Below are 18,277 nucleotides of genomic sequence, written 5' to 3'. Positions count from 1 at the left end.
GGAGTATTCGTAATAAGATAAATGAATTAACGGTGCAATTAAGTATATATAGTTATGATATCGTGGCCATTACGGAGACATGGCTGCAAGGGGATCAGGACTGGGAGTTAAATATAGAGGGGTACTCGACAATTAGGAAAGATAGACAGGAAAGAAAGGGAGGAGGGGTGGCCCTTTTAATAAGGGAGGGAATAACGGCAATAGAGAGGAAGGATATTGCGTTGAAGGATCAGGATAGTGAAACAGCTTGGGTACAGATAGAGAATAACAAGGGGAAAAAAACACTAGTGGGTGTAATTTATAGACCTCCAAATAGCTGTGACGCTGTTAGTCAGAACATAAATCTGCAAATAGTTGACGCATGTAAAAAGGGAACTGCTGTAATCATGGGGGACTTCAATTTTCATATTAATTGGGCAAACCAAACTGGGCAGGGTAGACTAGAGGAAGAATTTATAGAATGTATTAGAGACGGGTTCCTAGAACAGTATGTCACAGAACCGACAAGGGGGGAGGCAATCTTGGATCTGGTCCTGTGTAATGAAGCAGGATTAATTAAAAATGTCATAGTTAGGGACTCGTTGGGAACAAGTGACCACAATATGGTCGAATTCCATATTCAAATAGAAGGGGAGCAGGTTGAAACTCAGGCTAGGGTGCTTAGTCTAAATAAGGGGGATTATGAAGGTATGAGGACTGAGCTGATCAAAGTTGACTGGGATAGCAGACTCAAGAATAAGACGGTACATGAGCAGTGGTGTACGTTTAAGGGTCTACTGTATAACCTTCAAGAAAAATTTATTCCTATGAAGAAAAAAAGGGGTAAGGGTAAGAACAGTCAGCCATGGCTCAGTAAAACTATAAAGGATAGTATTCGGCTGAAGGCAAGGGCATATAAGGTAGCCAGAGATAGTGGGAGGGTAGAGGATTGGGAAGCATTTAAAGGTCAGCAAAAAATAACTAAGAGATTAATTAAGACGGGGAAAATAGACTATGAAAGGAATTTAGCAAACAACATAAAAACTAATAGTAAGAGTTTTTATAGCTATATAAAAAGAAAAAGGGTGGCTAAGGTGAACGTTGGTCCATTGGAGGGTGAGACTGGAGAGTTGTTGGTGGGGAACATGGAAATGGCAAAGGCATTAAACGAGTATTTTGTATCAGTCTTCACCATAGAAGACACAAAAAATATTCCAACGTTGGATAAACAGGGGGCGGTAGGAATGGAGGAGCTAAATACTATTAAGATCACCAAGGAGGTGGTATTAGGGAAATTAATGAGACTGAAGGAGGATAAATCCCCTGGGCCTGATGGATTACATCCAAGGGTCTTGAGGGAGATAGCGGTGGGGATTGTGGATGCATTGGTGATAATTTTCCAAAACTCCCTGGAGGCAGGAACGGTCCCAGTGGATTGGAAAATGGCCAATGTAACACCTATATTTAAAAAAGGAAGTAAACAGAAAGCGGGTAACTATAGACCGGTTAGTCTAACATCGGTGGTGGGTAAAATGTTAGAGACAATTATTAAAGAAACACTAACGGGGCACTTGGATAAACATGACTTCATCGGACAGAACCAGCATGGTTTTGTGAAGGGGAAGTCCTGTTTAACGAATTTGCTCGAATTCTTTGAGGAAGTAACAACCCGGGTGGATAAAGGGGAACCGGTGGATGTGGTATACTTGGACTTCCAAAAGGCTTTTGACAAGGTGCCACATAAGAGACTATTGCTAAAAATAAAAAATTATGGAATTGGGGGTAATATATTAGCATGGGTAGAGGATTGGCTAACAAATAGGAAGCAGAGAGTGGGGATAAATGGTTCATACTCGGGATGGCAACCGGTAACTAGCGGGGTTCCGCAAGGGTCGGTGCTGGGACCCCAGTTGTTCACAATTTATATAAATGATTTGGAGGAGGGAACCAAGTGTAATATATCAAAATTTGCGGACGATACAAAAATGGGAGGAAAAGTAGGGGATGAGGAGGATAGGAAGAGTCTGCAAAAGGATATAGATAAGCTAGGTGAGTGGGCAACAACTTGGCAGATGAAGTTTAATACTAATAAATGTGAAGTCATTCACTTTGGGAAAAAAAATGATAGGGCAAGTTATTTTCTAAATGAGGAGGAGCTGCGTTGTAATGCAACGCAAAGGGATCTAGGGGTATTAGTACATGAATCACTAAAAGTTAGTATGCAGGTGCAGCAAGCAATCAGGAAGGCCAATGGAGTTTTGGCCTTTATTGCTAGGGGGATTGAGTATAAAAACACGGAGGTCTTGCTGCAGCTGTACACAGTATTAGTGAGACCACATTTGGAATACTGTGTACAGTTCTGGGGTCCATACTTAAGAAAGGATGTACTAGCCCTGGAGGCAGTGCAGCGAAGGTTTACAAGATTAATTCCTGCAATGAGGGGATTGACATATGAGGAAAGGTTAAGTAGGCTGGAACTCTACTCTTTGGAGTTTAGAAGAATGAGAGGCGATCTCATTGAAACATATAAGATCGTGAGGGGCCTTGATCGGGTGGATGCACCGAGGATGTTCCCAATGATCGGGGAAACTAGAACTAGGGGACATAGTTGCAGAATAAGGGGGGGCTCTTTTAAAACTGAGATGAGGAAGAACTTCTTCACCCAGAGGGTGGTTAATTTATGGAATTCACTGCCCCAGGGAGCAGTGGAAGCAGAAACTTTAAATATATTTAAGACTAAAATAGATGGTTTTTTAGCTGCCAAGGGGATAAGGGGCTACGGGGAGAGGGCAGGGATATGGACCTAGGTATGGTTAGTATAGTAAGACCTGAGTGATCTCCTGGACAAGTGTCGATCGCCTAGATTGGGGTCGGAGAGGAATTTCCCGGATTTTTTTCCCGAATTGGACCTGGGTTTTTATCCGGTTTTTTGCCTCCCCCAGGAGATCACGAGGTTTTTGGGGTGGAGAGGGGTGATAGCGGTATAAAGGGGAGGGTAGTGTCTTGTGTTCTGTGTCTTGTGTCTACTGTTTGTGGGTAAGTGTGTCTGTTTAGTGTTCAGCCATGAGCGAATGGCGGTGCGGGCTCGACGGACCTGGTGGTCTACTCTCGCACCTACTTTCTATATTTCTATGTTTCTAATATGAAGTGCTGTTCCTCCAATTTGCACCTGGCCTCACTCTGGCTATGGAGGTGGTCCAGGGCGGAAGTGTCAGTGTGGGAATGGTTAGCAACTAGGAGATCCAGCAGGGCAGAAGCATCACCCTCTATCCTGTGTTTTGCCCCTTGAAGCCATGATGCTACACGGCAGATTGGACAGGTGTGTTTTTAGAGGCTAGAGCCATGATGTCCATTACTGCGTAAGTAGATTGGCTAAGGTTTGATATTGGTTTCGGTTTATTATTTTCACATATACCAAGGCACAGCGAAAAGCTTTGGTTTGCGTGCTATCGAATAAAATCAGATAATACTGTACATGAATACAATGAAGCCAAACACAAGCACAAACGGAGTGAAGAAAAACATACCAGTATGCTGAATATATATTCTCAGCATTGCAGTGTCATTATTCCAGAGAAGATGTCCAATGTCTGCAATGAGGTTGATATTGAGGCTCTCTTCATGGTTAAGCAGGGAAATGAAATATTTGAGTTAAAAAAACATGTGGATATTTCTCTAAGCCCATAACTAATTACTGGTTCCAGCTACACAGGCGTTAATGGATAAAGGTTTAGTATCCAGCACAAATTTAACATTCTTGTTTTTTTGTTGTTTTTTTTTTACAATTACAGCACGGAAACAGGCCATCTCGGCCCTTCAAGTCCGTGCCGAACACTTATTCTCCCCTAGTCCCATCTACCTGGACTCAGACCATAACCCTGCATTCCTTTCCCGTCCATATACCTATCCAATTTATTTTTAAATGATAAAATCGAACCTGCCTCCACCACTTCCACTGGAAGCTACATTCCACACAGCTACCACTCTCTGAGTAAAGAAGTTTCCCCTCATGTTACCCCTGAACTTTGTGGCAGTTGAATTGATTGTGACGAGTTCCATCAACAGGGAGAATATACAAAGGAGGTCGACCAATAATTTAAGATTCCATTCTTTTTGTCCTGTTTCAGAAAGATTTTACGGTGAGAAACGAGCTACAGCAAACTGATGTAGAGCACTGGCTTGGATTCATCACCTTTCTCTGCGAAGTATTTGGCATTATGCGAAGCAACACAGGAGAGCCCTTCCGTGTGCTTGTTTGTCCTATCTACACATGTCTCCGGGAGGTAAGTGAGTCGGGATGAACTCTGATAAAAGAAGATTGTACAGTACTCTTGTGCAAGTGGCCTTTCCCATTCCGTGAATTAATCCTCCTTCAAGAACTGATGCTCCCTCCTTGATGAGAATGCTGAATTGGTTGTGTTAGGAATGGAAATGAATGGATTTTATTTTGTCAATATCTCGTTGGTACAAGTTGAGAACATTTGCATCCCTTGATGGACAAGCAAAAGGTGATGTCAAATTGAGGAAAAAAATTAAAATGTTCCAGAAAAGTAAAATGTTCAATCTTTTGTCCTGTGTTAGCTGATTTAAAACTGTTTCATAGAGGACACGAAATAGGTCCTTCTGCCCACCATGACCATGCCAACTATCAATACCCATCTATATGTTAGATATAGTTAGATATAGCTCTTGGGGCTAACAGAATCAAGGGATATGGGGAGAAAGCATGAACGGGGTACTGATATTGATATAGTGAATATTGGTATTGGTATATTGAATGGCGGTGCTGGCTCGAAAGGCCGAATGACCTACTCATGCACCTAATTTCTATGTTTCTATATTACTACTAAGCATATTTGCTTGCGCCTATCTGTATGCTTGTTTTCATGTGAGTGCCCATCTGTGTATCTTTAAGAGTTCTTCAGCAAATGCTTATTGTGATTGTCGATATCAGTGCATGTCCAGTTGTTTAAGGCCATTTAACATAGTCTCCCAAGTATCTTGGATCTCCATTCCAGTAAAAAGGCTCTCACTCTGTCCAAGGTGTGTAGTCACTGGTATACAATGACCATGCCATATTGAGTGAAAGACCTGCACGAGAATGTTCTATTTTTCACTTTAGTGCCAGCAAGTCATCCTTGACCTCAACAGATTGGCAAAGGAAAATAACTTATAGATAGACTGAGAGGGGAGCTTTATGTTGGTTCTTCCGAAATTCTTCTTGGGAATTGCAACTGACCGACAATGACATGTAAATTTCAGGTATTCACCAGGCTGTTCTTTCAGCTCAACAAAAAATTGCAGAAGTCATCCAAAAATTTCACTCACTAGGCTTGCATTTCATTTCACTTCTTCTTGGCTGATTTTTGTGGGGGTTTTATTGGGGGTTTTTTTGCCCAAACTCAAGTTTTCTTGAGAGAATTCAAGGACTGTTTCCCTGTCTGTAATTGTCCTCAACATTCAGTCCTCAGCTGCAACAAGGAGCCACTTGTGTTGGCCGATTATAATGATTTTTTTTGCATGCATACAATACAATACAATACAATTCAAACGAAATTTGGTTTCTGCAGTCATACACACAAGAAAAAGAACCAAGACACAACACAATTTACACAAACATCCATCACAGTGAATCTCCTCCTCACTGTGATGGAAGGCAAAGTCTTATCTCTCCCCTGCACTCCTCATTTTCCTCCCGATGTCAGAGTCAAAGCCCCCGGCGGGCGATGGTAAGTGTCCCACGGCCATTAAAGCCGCGCCGGGTGATGCAAGGCCGCGCTCCGGGTCTTGGTGTTGGAGCCCCCGGCGGGCGCTAACAAGTCCCGCGGCCATTTAAAGCCGGTCGATGATGTAAGGCCCCGCTCCAGGTAATTTTCAACCCCGCAACTCAGGCGGGAGAAGTCGATGTTGCGGAAGCCCCGAAAAGCGGTCTCCCAGCAGGGACCCGCGGGCTCCCGGTGTCACCGTCCACCAGACCTGTGGGGTCGGGTCGCAGCAGCACGCCACCACAGCTCCACCCGCTCCGAACTCGACAGACGGACTGCAGAGGCCGCTGCGACGTGAGTCGCGCCGCCCACCCACATAAAACTGGTATAAAGAAACACCAGCAAAAGCGGAGCCTTTGGTGGCAAATATCCTATAATTTGAGAATTAAAATCTACCTTAGAGAAGTAGTAATTTTGCTTTGAAAGGATGACTATCAAAACACAACCTTAAAGGGATACTGGTATCGAGTTTTGGATGGGAGACACGTTTTTAGCACTCTGCCTGCAGTTTGAATCATAGTTAATAAGAGATGCTGTTCTCACCGAATTAACCTGTTCGTCAGAACCCAATTAGCTTTTGATTCTTTAATATTGTTCCACTGGATTAAAGGTGAAAAGGGTGAGAGTGAGCCATGCTATAAACTGCTAGTCTGGGTCAAGTAAGTTACATAGTTGTAAGAATGGAGAGTTTACACTAGTAGACTAGATTCCCCATAATGGAGAATTCTTATTGGAAATGGTAGTTACTGTGCTCAAGGTCATATTGGATACACATATGGGGTGTCACTTACCATCACATTCTCCACAAGTTCAACATAAACAAAAATAAGTTAAGGTCTTTACATAATTCATATAGAATCATAGTCATACAATGCAGAAACAGGCCCGTTGGTCCAGCTTGCTCATGCCATTCAAGGGGCACCCCCTACAATCGTCTTACCTGCCTGCATTTTGCCTAGGGTTCAGACAAGATTTATGCCAGGACTAGAGGGTGTGAGCTATAGGGAGAGGTTGAGTAGGCTGGGTCTCTATTCCTTGGAGCGCAGGAGGATGAGGGGTGATCTTCTAGAGGTATAAAAATCATGAGAGGAATAGATCAGGTGGATGCACAGAGTCTCTTGCCCAGAGTAGGGGAATCGAAGACCAGAGGACATAGGTTCAAGGTGAAGGTGAAAAGATTTAATAGGAATCCGAGCGGTAACTTTTTCACAGAAAGGGTGGTGGGTGTATGGAACAAGCTGCCAGAGGAGGTAGTTGAGGCTGGGAATATCCCATAGTTTAAGAAACAGTTAGACGAGGTACATGGATAGGATAGGTTTGGAGGGATATGGACCAAGCGCAGGCAGGTGGGACTAGTGTAGCTGGGACATGTTGGCCGGTGTGGACAAGTTGGGCCGAAGGGCCTGTTTCCACACTGTCACTCTATGACTCTATCACCTTAAACCCAAGTCCTCTCGTTCTTGATTCTCCTTCTCTAGGTAAAAGGCTCTGTGTATCGACCCTATCTATACCCGTCATAATCTTATACACTTCTAAAGATCACCTCTCATCCTCCTATGCTCCAAGGAATGCAGTCCTAACCTGCCCAACCTCACCCTATAGGTCAGGCCCTCAAGTCCTGGCAACATTCTCGTAAATATCAATGAGGTTGTCACAGAAACATTGGCATAAAGTTGATGGGAAGTTTAGAAATGTGTTAATGCATTTTTATGAAATGTTATCTTGTAAAGGAATCACTAATGGAGCTTTTAAACAGAAACTGAACTAGCAAGCAATACAAAAGCCCGATTACAGAATGATCATAAGTCTCAGTACTTTGAGGTGAAAGACTTGCATCTCAATTCTGTTGACTATTAGGAGTATGATGGGAAATTCTCGCCTCAGTGGGTACAGTGCGGACCTGGGGTGGGTGTATGTTTTTTAGCCAGTTTAATCGACTCTTCAATTAATTAAGATTATGCCACATGATGATACACTGTGTACTTCATTGAAAGTGATTTGTAGTGGATAGAAACAGGAGCTTGAAAGCCCCAACGTCCAGACTTACGAACAGCTTCTTATCCACTCTACTAACGATCCAAAACCAATAAGCAAATTTGGTATCTTGATAAACGCAAGGAATCATGGGATTTGTCAAAGGTCATTCAGGATTTTTTTTTAAAGCGAACGCAGAGCTGTATAAACTGTGTATAAATTGTTAACTATTCTACCAAGGAATTAGTCTAGAATTCTGTCAACTCAATAAGTTCCTTTCTTGTTCTGCTGTTCACACACTACTTACACAGTCTCAGTTCTAGTTCAGTTCATTAATATGCAATTATGAGATATTCAAAAAGTTAAATCATTTATTATTTTCATTTAATCCTTAATGTGTTTTCTACTGGAATAAGAAAATATTACTTGTGTTTGAAACATTTTCTTATCTTTATTCATAGTTTATGTGTAAAAATATATTTAATCTGAGGCAGGCAGCGACTGTATCAGTGTGATGTGGGCTGATGCTTTACCTACAGGCAGTGTGAATGTACCGTTAAGGCAAAGATTCATCTCCGAGGAAAATTGAGTACAGGGTTGGCCCTGTGAAAGAGCCGCCAATTCGATATAAGACATTTAACTGCGAAATGCCTGCCCTTTAGCATTGGATAGATTGAGTGGAGGGTCTGTGCTTTTCCAAGTTTGCAGTGGTTGCAGTGCGTTTCCCCCAGCCATCTCGCCCAGTGCACGTTGACCAGCCCTTGTTAGCAGAGGCTCTTTGTGCAGGTGTAGCCCAAAGGTTTAGTGGAGGTTCTGCATTAGGATCGGGAACGCAGCGAGCTAGCGAGAGGGCTGTCAGATCAGATCAGCCCATGTTGCCAAGTGGCCAAAGGGCGGATTGTAATGGGTCGTTATTAAACTGTTCCGTCTGTGCGGCATCGCCAGCTCTCTCTCTCTCCCAGATTCCCCACCCCAACTCTCGACAAAGTCTGACTGAGAAAATGCTCCCACTCATACAACAGATTGACTCCGCGTTTGCCCACTCGCTGGGGCGGGTGGCGCAAGAACAGGTCACGTCAGCTGGGGAGCTGTGACCCACTCCTGAGTGAAGCCTCTAGTTTGGCTGTGGTTCACATGGCTGCATATTCTCATAATTATCACCGCCCGGTCACCCGGACCCGGCTCTCAACTATGTGCCCTGATAGACTGGAACCAACCCTAGAAGTTAAAGAGACAGCATCTTTATTTAAGCCAACCCACCTCGAAAGTTTAACCAGCCTGTTCGAATCCAATCTGAACTTTCCAACCAACCCCCCACACAGCACATTCTCCTCGTTCTCTTCAATCCAGGAAGGTTGTTTAGATAGGAATGTAAGGACTGTCTCAAATTGGTTGACCACACAACTTGTAATTCGTGTTAGTCAATATTGAATTTGAATGGCTGTGACTCAGGCTAATGCCAGGGATTTGATAATTGACAGATTCGTTCCAGGCATTCTTGCCTTTTCAAGGCTGGTTCAAGGCAGTACGCTGTGGCCTGCTGCTGACATATTTGACGGATACATTTATTTATAAATCTCATTGAAAAGAAAACGCAGGCACACAGTAGCTCGGCCCGCGAGAATGTTTATCCCGAATGACCCATGACCTGGACATGCGCAGTTGTAATACCAAACTCGCTTATTGGCTCTTTCACACCCACTTCCCGGAAGTGCTACCACCTATCCCTACTCTAACTCATTTGGTTATGCTGTAATTGTACTTAGTTTTTTTTGCTCGTTCAGACTTATTTATCACTAATTGTATCATCACTAGTATTTATCATTACCATCTATATGGCTTTTTCAATGAATTTTATGTGAACAAGGAATTTCCTTGGTGTATATGGCAATAATCTAATCTAATCTAATGGATGGCCCTTTGCATTCATTTGTTGTTAACCACCTGAGTAAATGGCCTGTCCCACGAGCATACGACCTGCATGCGGCAAGCGCGACCTAAAGGGCCGGTCCCACCAGCATGCGCCTGCATGCGGCAAGCGCGACCTAACGTGGTAGCTTGAGCCGTACGGTATGCGGCAAGCGCGACCAAACTAGAAGCGGGAGCCGCGCGGAGGTCGAGTGAGTGACACGGCATTGAGGCGGCTGCGGGCCGGCAGGCCATTGCCGCACGGAATTTTTAAACACGGTCAGTTTTTCGGAGCCCCGCGCGATGTCGGGACCAGCTCCGTACAACTCCATACGGCTCCGGCGATCGAAGTATGACCGGCCCCATGAGGCCGTACGGCTCAAGCGACCACGTTATGTCGCGCTTGCCGCATGCAGTCCCATGCTGGTGGGACCGGCCCTTTAGGACGCGCTTGCCGCATGCAGGTCGCGTGCTCATGGGACAGGTCCTTGAGGAAGCAGAATTCCATTGGAACTCAGCAGTAGTGTCTTCAAGACAGGAAAAAAAATTGAAGATACGGCAGATACACACATGATGTTGAGATTTTGTACAATGTACTAGGACTTGTAGAGGTGTCACTGAATGTGGTCAAAACTGATTAAGATTAATTGCTTGTTTAGCAATCTTTGGGTAAAGGCACAACACCCTTGCACAGCATATTCTCTGAAGAATTGCTGATAGATAACATTTTTCAGGCTTTCAAATTGCTGACTGCATGAGAAGGGATTTTCCAAGCATAATAATTATTGAGCTAGATTCTAAAGATCATTTAGGTCAATTAATTTTGAATTAGTTTAGAATTGCAGATGGAAACGGGCCTTTCAGCCCCACCATGTCCACACAGACACACAGATAACCCATTCACACTGACCGGTTCAATGTTAGCTCACTCTCTCGCCCGCTCCTGCACTTTAGGGACCATATTACAAAGGTCAATTAACCTAAAAACCCGCACATCTTTGGGATGTGGGTGAAAACCGAAGCACCCAGAGAAACCCACTCTGTCACAGGGAGAATGTGCAAAATCCACGCAAGACTGCATCTGAAGTCAGGATTGAACGTGTTTTTGGCACTGTAAAACCAGCTGTGCCACCTTAATAAAAGGAAACAAATAAATATTGAACCATAGAGTGATATAACCCAAGAGAACGCCATTATAGCATCACATTGATGCTTGAAAGATCTTCTGAAATCAGCCCACTCTCCTGCACTTCCCCTTTAATCCTGCCATTTTTTCACTTTAAGTATTTTTTTTTTCATCTCCTGAAAATTATGGCTTTTGTGTATTCTTGGCTTATAAACTGCAGGAAATGTTGATATCAGGAAATGTTCAGTCTGTCTTTAGCACCTTTATCTAGACACAATAATCTCTTCTAGGTAGCAATCTTCTGTCAGACTGGGCTGAGTAGCAGCTGTGTGTGCAAGCTGATAAGTTTAGGTTATTATTTGTGTCATGCACCAAGATGCAGCAGGAATTTTTATGCTCAAGAAGTGAATCGTGCTGAATATTTAAGTTTGTTCCTTGTTAAATGTAGTTGAAATATTAAAATGGTCATGTTTGCAAACTTTGCTAACATCAACAGTGCCTATTTTGTAACGTGTGATATGACTCATTAGGTGTGGAGCAGAATTGAAGAGTAGGTGCTTGAATGCCATTCCTTTCTGACATGGTTTGAACATATAAAAGCACTCATTGGTATTTTTCACTGAAAAGTAAAGCAGATCAAGTTTGTTGTGTGGGCTTTATTGTTTTATATCTTCATCAGCCTTAAACATTGCTAATTTTGTTAAAAAAATATTTGTAATTTAAAATTCAACCTTTTATTTCTCTCCTGAAAGTGTGGATCATGCTGGGACACCAAGTGCACTAGTTATCTGACAAGGTCTCAATTAAATGTATATTGTATTTTAGGCTGGACAGTGAATGCTGCAAGGATACAGGATATATTTTTCTGTAATCTAATAATCTAATGACACTGAGGTTGGTTATCACACCTAGCACAGCTCCAACAAGTCACCATTCCAGTTGATGCAAATTGCCATTATGCAAGGGCACTTTTACCACTTTTTCCACAATGAAACAAATTGTAATTTTACGTCTAGGCATCGACACTGATAAATACCTTTCCTCATGTGAGTCCCATTTTAATAATGGGGAGTAATCCATTTATCATTTAAAGATTTTTCTTCAGTCTTTCTAATTCACGCTTGGAAACCAAATCACCTTCCAGTTCTGTCGCTACCTCCACCCCTCCCTTCCTTACTTGGTTCCACCTACCAATCTACCCCTCCTCTACTGGATCCACCCATCACTCACCAGTCTTGCCCTACCCTTCTTACCTAATCATTCTAGTTATCTCCCCTGACTCCAGAGTCCAGAGGAAGTGACTGGACCTGAATCATTGCCTGTCCATTTCCCTCCTTATTTGCTGCCTGACCTGCTGAGTTCTTCCAGCAGTTTGTTTATTCCCCGGGGAACTTGTAAATTCTGGTTAAATCAAAAAGGTTAATCTCTGTTAGACTTAACATGTTAGATATGCTTAGGACGAGAAAATAAATTCAGGAGATGTTTAATGCAGGATTGCATTAACATGATAAGGAGGAGGGAATTTAGTTGCAAGTTCCAACTAATCTGCTCTAAACCTTATTAGTTCGTGAGTTCTCCTCAGAGCAAAGGAGGTTAAGAGATGACATAGAATTTGCAACATTACATCTGATGCTGATCAAAAAGCTATTCTTGTTCCCAGATGATTTAGTCCCAAGGGACATTTTAGTCTACAAGGGGTAAGTTAAGAAAATTATTTTATGTGAAGAATGGATATGACATGGAGCTCCTTACCTATAAGGGTGCTGGAAGCTCTCAACTAAGACATTCAAAAGATAATTTTGTGGGTAGGAAAGGGAACTGATGAGGTTGAACTGGAAGATGCCAATACATAGAACAGTACCGCACAAGAACAGGCTCTTCGGCTGACAATGTCTATGTCGAACATGTTGCCAAGAGCAACCCTTACCTGCCTTGCATGTAATCCATATCCCTCCATTCCCTACATATCCATGTCCAGAAGTCTCATAAATGCCACTATCGTAACAGTCTCAACCAACACGTTCGACATAATCACCACATTCTGTATTACAAAAACATACCTCCTTTAATAATAATAATAATACATTTTATTTATGGGCGCCTTTCAAGAGTCTCAAGGACACCTTACAAAAATTTAGCAGGTAGAGGAAAAACATGTAAGGGGAATGAAATAAATAGTAGAGACATGACTAGTACACAAAGTAAAGACAGAATTCAATTCAAAACACAATATGAGGCAATTAATGCACAGATGAAAAGGGAGGGGGACGTGGGGCTAAGGATAGGCAGAGGTGAAGAGATGGGACTGGAAGATGGTGAGGGACACGGAATTGCGGATCAGTTGGGGGAGGGAGTTCCAGAGCCTGGGAGCTGCCCTGGAGAAGGCTCTGTCCCCAAAACTGCGGAGGTTGGACTTGTGGATGGAGAGGAGACCGGCTGATGTGGATCTGAGGATCCTTTAAACTTTGCCTCTCTCACCTTAAAGCTATGCCCTCTGGATGGGCGGGCAGGGCTGTGTAACAATTCTTTGCCCTTATAAAAATTGATTGAAAATGTTAATGGGGAAGGAATTTGTTGGCTGCAGTCAGAGGAGCCAAGCCAGCTTTGCTTCAGTGAGCAAATGGGGAACTGATAAGGGTATTAAACTGTAATTATTTTAACTGCGTCATTTCTGGACGGGTGGGGTGGGAGAATAATGGCAGCTGCAACTGCTGACCCAAATGTGAACTGCTAGTATGTGCTCCTAGGAATCTAACATTGATTGCACAATTCCTGAAAGTTTAATACCAGGAATGCTTCTGAGAGATTAATAATAGATTGGCCCCAGTGAGTTTAACACTGGAGGCAGTTACCCGAAGAAATACCATTTATATGTCTCCAAATCAAAGCAACACACTGTGATTGTTCAGTCCAAGTTATTTGCCCTCCTACATTTGCATAGTGAAGGAGGACCTGAGATGAACTAATATGATGATCTGAAATACCTCTTGGTTTCTTGTCATCATGTGGCAGAAACTATATTGTAGAGGAAGTGCCAATGAACTTTGTATAATATCGTGACATTGTATATAAATTGATACAGTCTGGGGCCTTTTGAATTGATGGTCAATATTTTCTCTCTTCCTTCCTTTAATGATCGACTTTTGCTGTGACTCCTCTGTCAGCTGTTGCAATCGCATGACGTCAAGGAAGATGCTGTTCTATGCTGCTCAATGGAGGTGGGTTTAAATGTTGTGATTTTTGTTTTAATAGTCGGGGGTTCACAAAAATGCAGACATGTTGACTCTGCTGAATATGAAAATGACTTTTTGAATATGTTTCACAGTTGAATCTAAATAGACCTGTGATTTTTCATTTTGAACTTCGCTCAGAAAAAGTCCAGGACTGTTAGAAACATAGAAAATAGGTGCAGGAGGAGGCCATTCGGCTCTTCGAGCCAGCACCGCCATTCATTGCGATCATGTTCAAAGATGTATAAAAAGTTGCAGCCTTGGCATGGTATGTTCCTGTTCGGTAAATCGGAATTGCACCAAGTTTGGTTGTTGAGAGTATTGCATGATTTTTGTACTGTTTGCATTGTTCTAAAGTCCAGTTTAGTTTATTGCCACGTGTGCCAAGGTACAGTGAAAAACTTTTGTTGCGTGCTAACTAGCCATCAGGAAGATGATATATGATAACAATCGATCTTATGGAAACTTACAAAATTCTTAAAGGGTTGGACAGGCTAGATGCAGGAAGATTGTTCCCGATGTTGGGGAAGTCCAGGACAAGGGGTCACAGCTTAAGGATCGAGGGGAAATCCTTTAGGACCGAGATGAGAAAAACATTTTTCACACGGAGAGTGGTGAATCTCTGGAATTCTCTGCCACAGAAGGTAGTTGAGGCCAGTTCATTGGCTATATTTAAGAGGGAGTTAGATGTGGCCCTTGTGGCTAAAGGGATCAGGGGGTATGGAGAGAAGGCAGGTACGGGATACTGAGTTGGATGATCAGCCATGATCATATTGAATGGTGGTGCAGGCTCGAAGGGCTGAAAGGCCTACTCCTGCACCTATTTTCTATGTTTCTATTTACAGTGTATAGATACATAATAAAGAAATAACATTTAGTGCAAGGTAAATCCAGCAAATTCCGATCAAGGATGGTCCCAGGGTCATCAGAGAGGTAGTTAGTGGTGGTTCAGCACTGCTCTCTAGCTGTGGTAGGATGATTCAGTTGCCGGATAACAGCTGGGAAGAAACTGTCTCTAAATCTGTTGGTGTGCGTTTTCACACTTCTATACCTTCTGTACCATGAGACATGATCTCACAGTCGGTGTTAAAGAAAAGAAGGCACGGAATTTCTAAATTGCATTCAGGAGAATTTTTCTGGAATGTATTTATCAAGCCCAACTAGGGATGGAATCTTGATTTAGCTGTATAGAGAATGAAGCTGGAAGGACTATCAGTGGGGTTTTATTTTATTGATCACAACTCAGTTACATTTAGCAGTCACAGAAAAAAAAAATTTGAAATGGAGACAACAGGACTGTGCAGATGCTGGAATTTTGAGCAAAAAAACAAACTGCTGGGGATACCCAATGGGTCAGACAGCATCTTTGGAGGAAAATGGACAGACAACTTTACATTTCGGGACCCTTCAGAATGGAGAAGAGTTGTGACTCAATATATCGACTACACATTTCCCTCCACAGATGAGCCTGACTACTAAGTCCCTCCAACACTTTCTGTCTGCATTAATCTCAAAGATAGGTTCTAAATGGGGGAAAAGCCAGTTTTGCTGAAATGAAAAGTGACTTAGCAAAAGTGGGCTCAAAATAACCATATGAAATTTCACATCTCAAGGCAATAAGAGACATGTACAGATTCATGAGGGATTGAAGCAGTGGTTCCCAATGTGGGGCATACGCCCCACAGGGGGGCAATTTGATTTTTAAGGGGGGCATCAGGTAAACATATGTAGTTTATGTTTCAGATGTTATTTTGAGTAAATTCCATTTTCTGAGAATTATTTCTTTGTCTGCTCGTGCTAAAATATGGGGGGGGGGGGGAGGGGCATCAGGATTTTAGAGGTGATTAGGTGGGGCATGGCCAAAAAACGGTTGGGAACCACTGGATTAGAGTCATGGAGTGATACTGTGTGGAAACAGGCCCTTCGGCCCAACTTGCCGACAATGGCCAACATGTCACAACTGCACTAGCCCCACCTGCCTGCGTTTGGTCCATATCCTTCCATATTTGTCCTATCCATGTACCTGTCTGACTGTTTCTTAAACTTTGGGATAGTCCCAGCCTCAACTACCTCCTCTGGCAGCTTGTTCCATACACCCACCACCCTTTTTGTGAAAAAAGTTACCCCTCGGATTCCTATTAAATCTTTTCCCCCTTCAACTTGAACCTATGTCCTCTGGTCCTCGATTCCCCTGCTCTGGGCAAGAGATTCTGTGTATCTGCCTGATCTTTTCCTCTCATGATTTTGTACACCTTATAAGATCACCCCTCATCCTCCTGCGCTCCAAGGAATAGGACCCAGCCTACTCAACTCAGATCCACTAGTCCTGGCAACATCGTCAATCACAGTGGAAGATTCGGTCCGAGAGCATTGTCTACAATATGACATTCGGTCATTAAATGTGTGCTAGTCATTGCAAGGATATCAGCGGGACACCTCCTGACTGCTTTTGTTCCCAATTTAATGTAGTGCACCAACTGCAAACCTAGCAGGCATCTAATGAATAACCAGCTTAGACCAAGTCTTTAAAACAGGACCTTTTGTTTTACTTAGAATCTTAGTAAATGCTGTGTTTTGTGAAAATTATATGCTTTATCCACAACCATAATATTCCTGCAATAACTCGCAACTGCAGATGCTGGTTTACCAAAGAAAGACACAAAATGCTGGAGTAACTCAGCAGGTTAGGCAGCTCTGGAGAACATGGATAGATGACGTTTCGGATCGGTTCCCTTCTTATGTGCGGAACCGAAACGTCAGCTACCCATATGGTCCAGAGATGTTGCCTGACCCACTGTGTCATTTTGTTACCATGAAATTCTTGTTGCCTGTATTGAAGAAATAAACTGTATTTGTGGGGGTATGTGGGGGGAGGGGGTGGATTGGGGGGGGGGGAGTGCTGATGAATGGCTATTGTCCTCACAGATGCTACCTGATCTGCTGACATGATTCTTTCTCAGTGGATACTATTTGATCTTCTGAGTATTTCTTGCATGTTAGATTTATTTTAATTTGTCTTCCAGGTGGGAATTAGTAACCAAAGAGCAAGGAGTAAAAATGTCTTATTGTCTTAGATAAGATTGTCCACTTGTTTTGATCATTGTTTACAGTCCTATTCAAGTTGCTTGTCCGCGTGAACTTTGACTACTGCCCTTTGAATCATTTGACAGCTGCAGAGCACGGGCAAGCTACTGGAGGAGCAGCTGCCAGAGATGATGACAGAGTTGCTGGCAGCAGCACGCGACAAGATGCTGGGCCCCTCAGAATCAGCACTGACAAGGTCCCTCCTCCTCGAAGTAATTGAGCTGCACGCCAACAACTGGAACCCACTAACTCCCACCATCACGCAGTACTACAACAAAACCATCCAGAAACTCACTGCTTAAAAAGCCTGGAAAAAAAAAGCAGGGGGGAAAATAAAAGAGAAACCAGGAAGGTGGAAGAACAAAATATAGGAAGGTGCTGTCTTTTTTTAAATAACAAAAAAAGACTTATTATTGGAAAAGGGGAATGTATTGTGTATAAAACAGAAAGATAAGTCACAGCATGCTGCAACTCATTTTATGAGCGCATTCTTTCATTCGAGTGCCAATCCTTCCTTTTCCCCCTCCTGTGTTTTTGCTTGTGGTTGATCAATCTACAACACACAAGCCTGTGGTTTGCAGAAGGCTGGAGCTAGCCTGGTATTGTGTTGAGTGTGTGTATGTGTTTGCGCTTTGTGTTTTATTTGTTCTGCCATTGAGACGTTGTCTTGCCGGGCAGTTGGCAGAATGTGACATTTAGCAGATGGCCAGGCAGAACAATAGAAAGCATGTTCTACGCCAGGCCCAAATCAAAATTATTTCATGCGGGGCTAGGTTTAAATTAACCTGCCTAGTGTTTTTGTTTTTGTTTTTACACTCACTTTTTCTTCATTGCTCATTCTAGGAAAGAGGCAAAAACAGTTAAAGTACATTTGCAGCAGAACTTTGCCTGCAGATTATTTTAACACAAGATGAACGTTCTATGTGTTTACGAACAATTTTGAAGCTATGCATTTGGTATAGTGATTTTCATTGTTGCATTTGTTTAAATGCTACAAAAGACATGTCTTAGCCATGTAAGCTAATACAAAGTTTTGTGTCTCAAACTGTCTGCCAATATATTGAGGGGATGATTATCCCACAAATCACAGTATTCAATTTGGATGGCAAGTTTGCAAAACATTTAATTTAACTCTTGTTTAGTTTTCTCAAGAGTTCACCTGTATTAACCGGTAAAATAATTCCCCACATCATTTCTTGTTCAGTCACATG

At 42.7% G+C, this 18,277-nt stretch overlaps 1 protein-coding gene across 7 annotated transcripts in view; it reads left to right on the top strand.

Moving 5' to 3' along the window:
* ctif (cap binding complex dependent translation initiation factor) overlaps positions 1-17,462 on the top strand; it is a 183,994-nt gene extending 166,532 nt beyond the window's left edge. For all 7 annotated transcript variants that reach the window (XM_033033774.1, XM_033033767.1, XM_033033784.1 and 4 more), the window contains 3 exons: positions 4,107-4,262; positions 13,917-13,970; positions 17,153-17,462. In XM_033033774.1, the coding sequence (XP_032889665.1) occupies positions 4,107-4,262; positions 13,917-13,970; positions 17,153-17,368 (426 nt within the window). In that variant the 3' untranslated portion in view covers positions 17,369-17,462. The remainder of the gene's footprint in view (positions 1-4,106; positions 4,263-13,916; positions 13,971-17,152) is intronic.
* Positions 17,463-18,277: the final 815 nt, after the last annotated feature.

The sequence above is a fragment of the Amblyraja radiata genome, chromosome 1, assembly GCF_010909765.2.
Source record: "Amblyraja radiata isolate CabotCenter1 chromosome 1, sAmbRad1.1.pri, whole genome shotgun sequence".
NCBI classification, from domain to species: domain Eukaryota; kingdom Metazoa; phylum Chordata; class Chondrichthyes; order Rajiformes; family Rajidae; genus Amblyraja; species Amblyraja radiata.
This window is presented reverse-complemented; position numbering and strand designations above follow the sequence as displayed.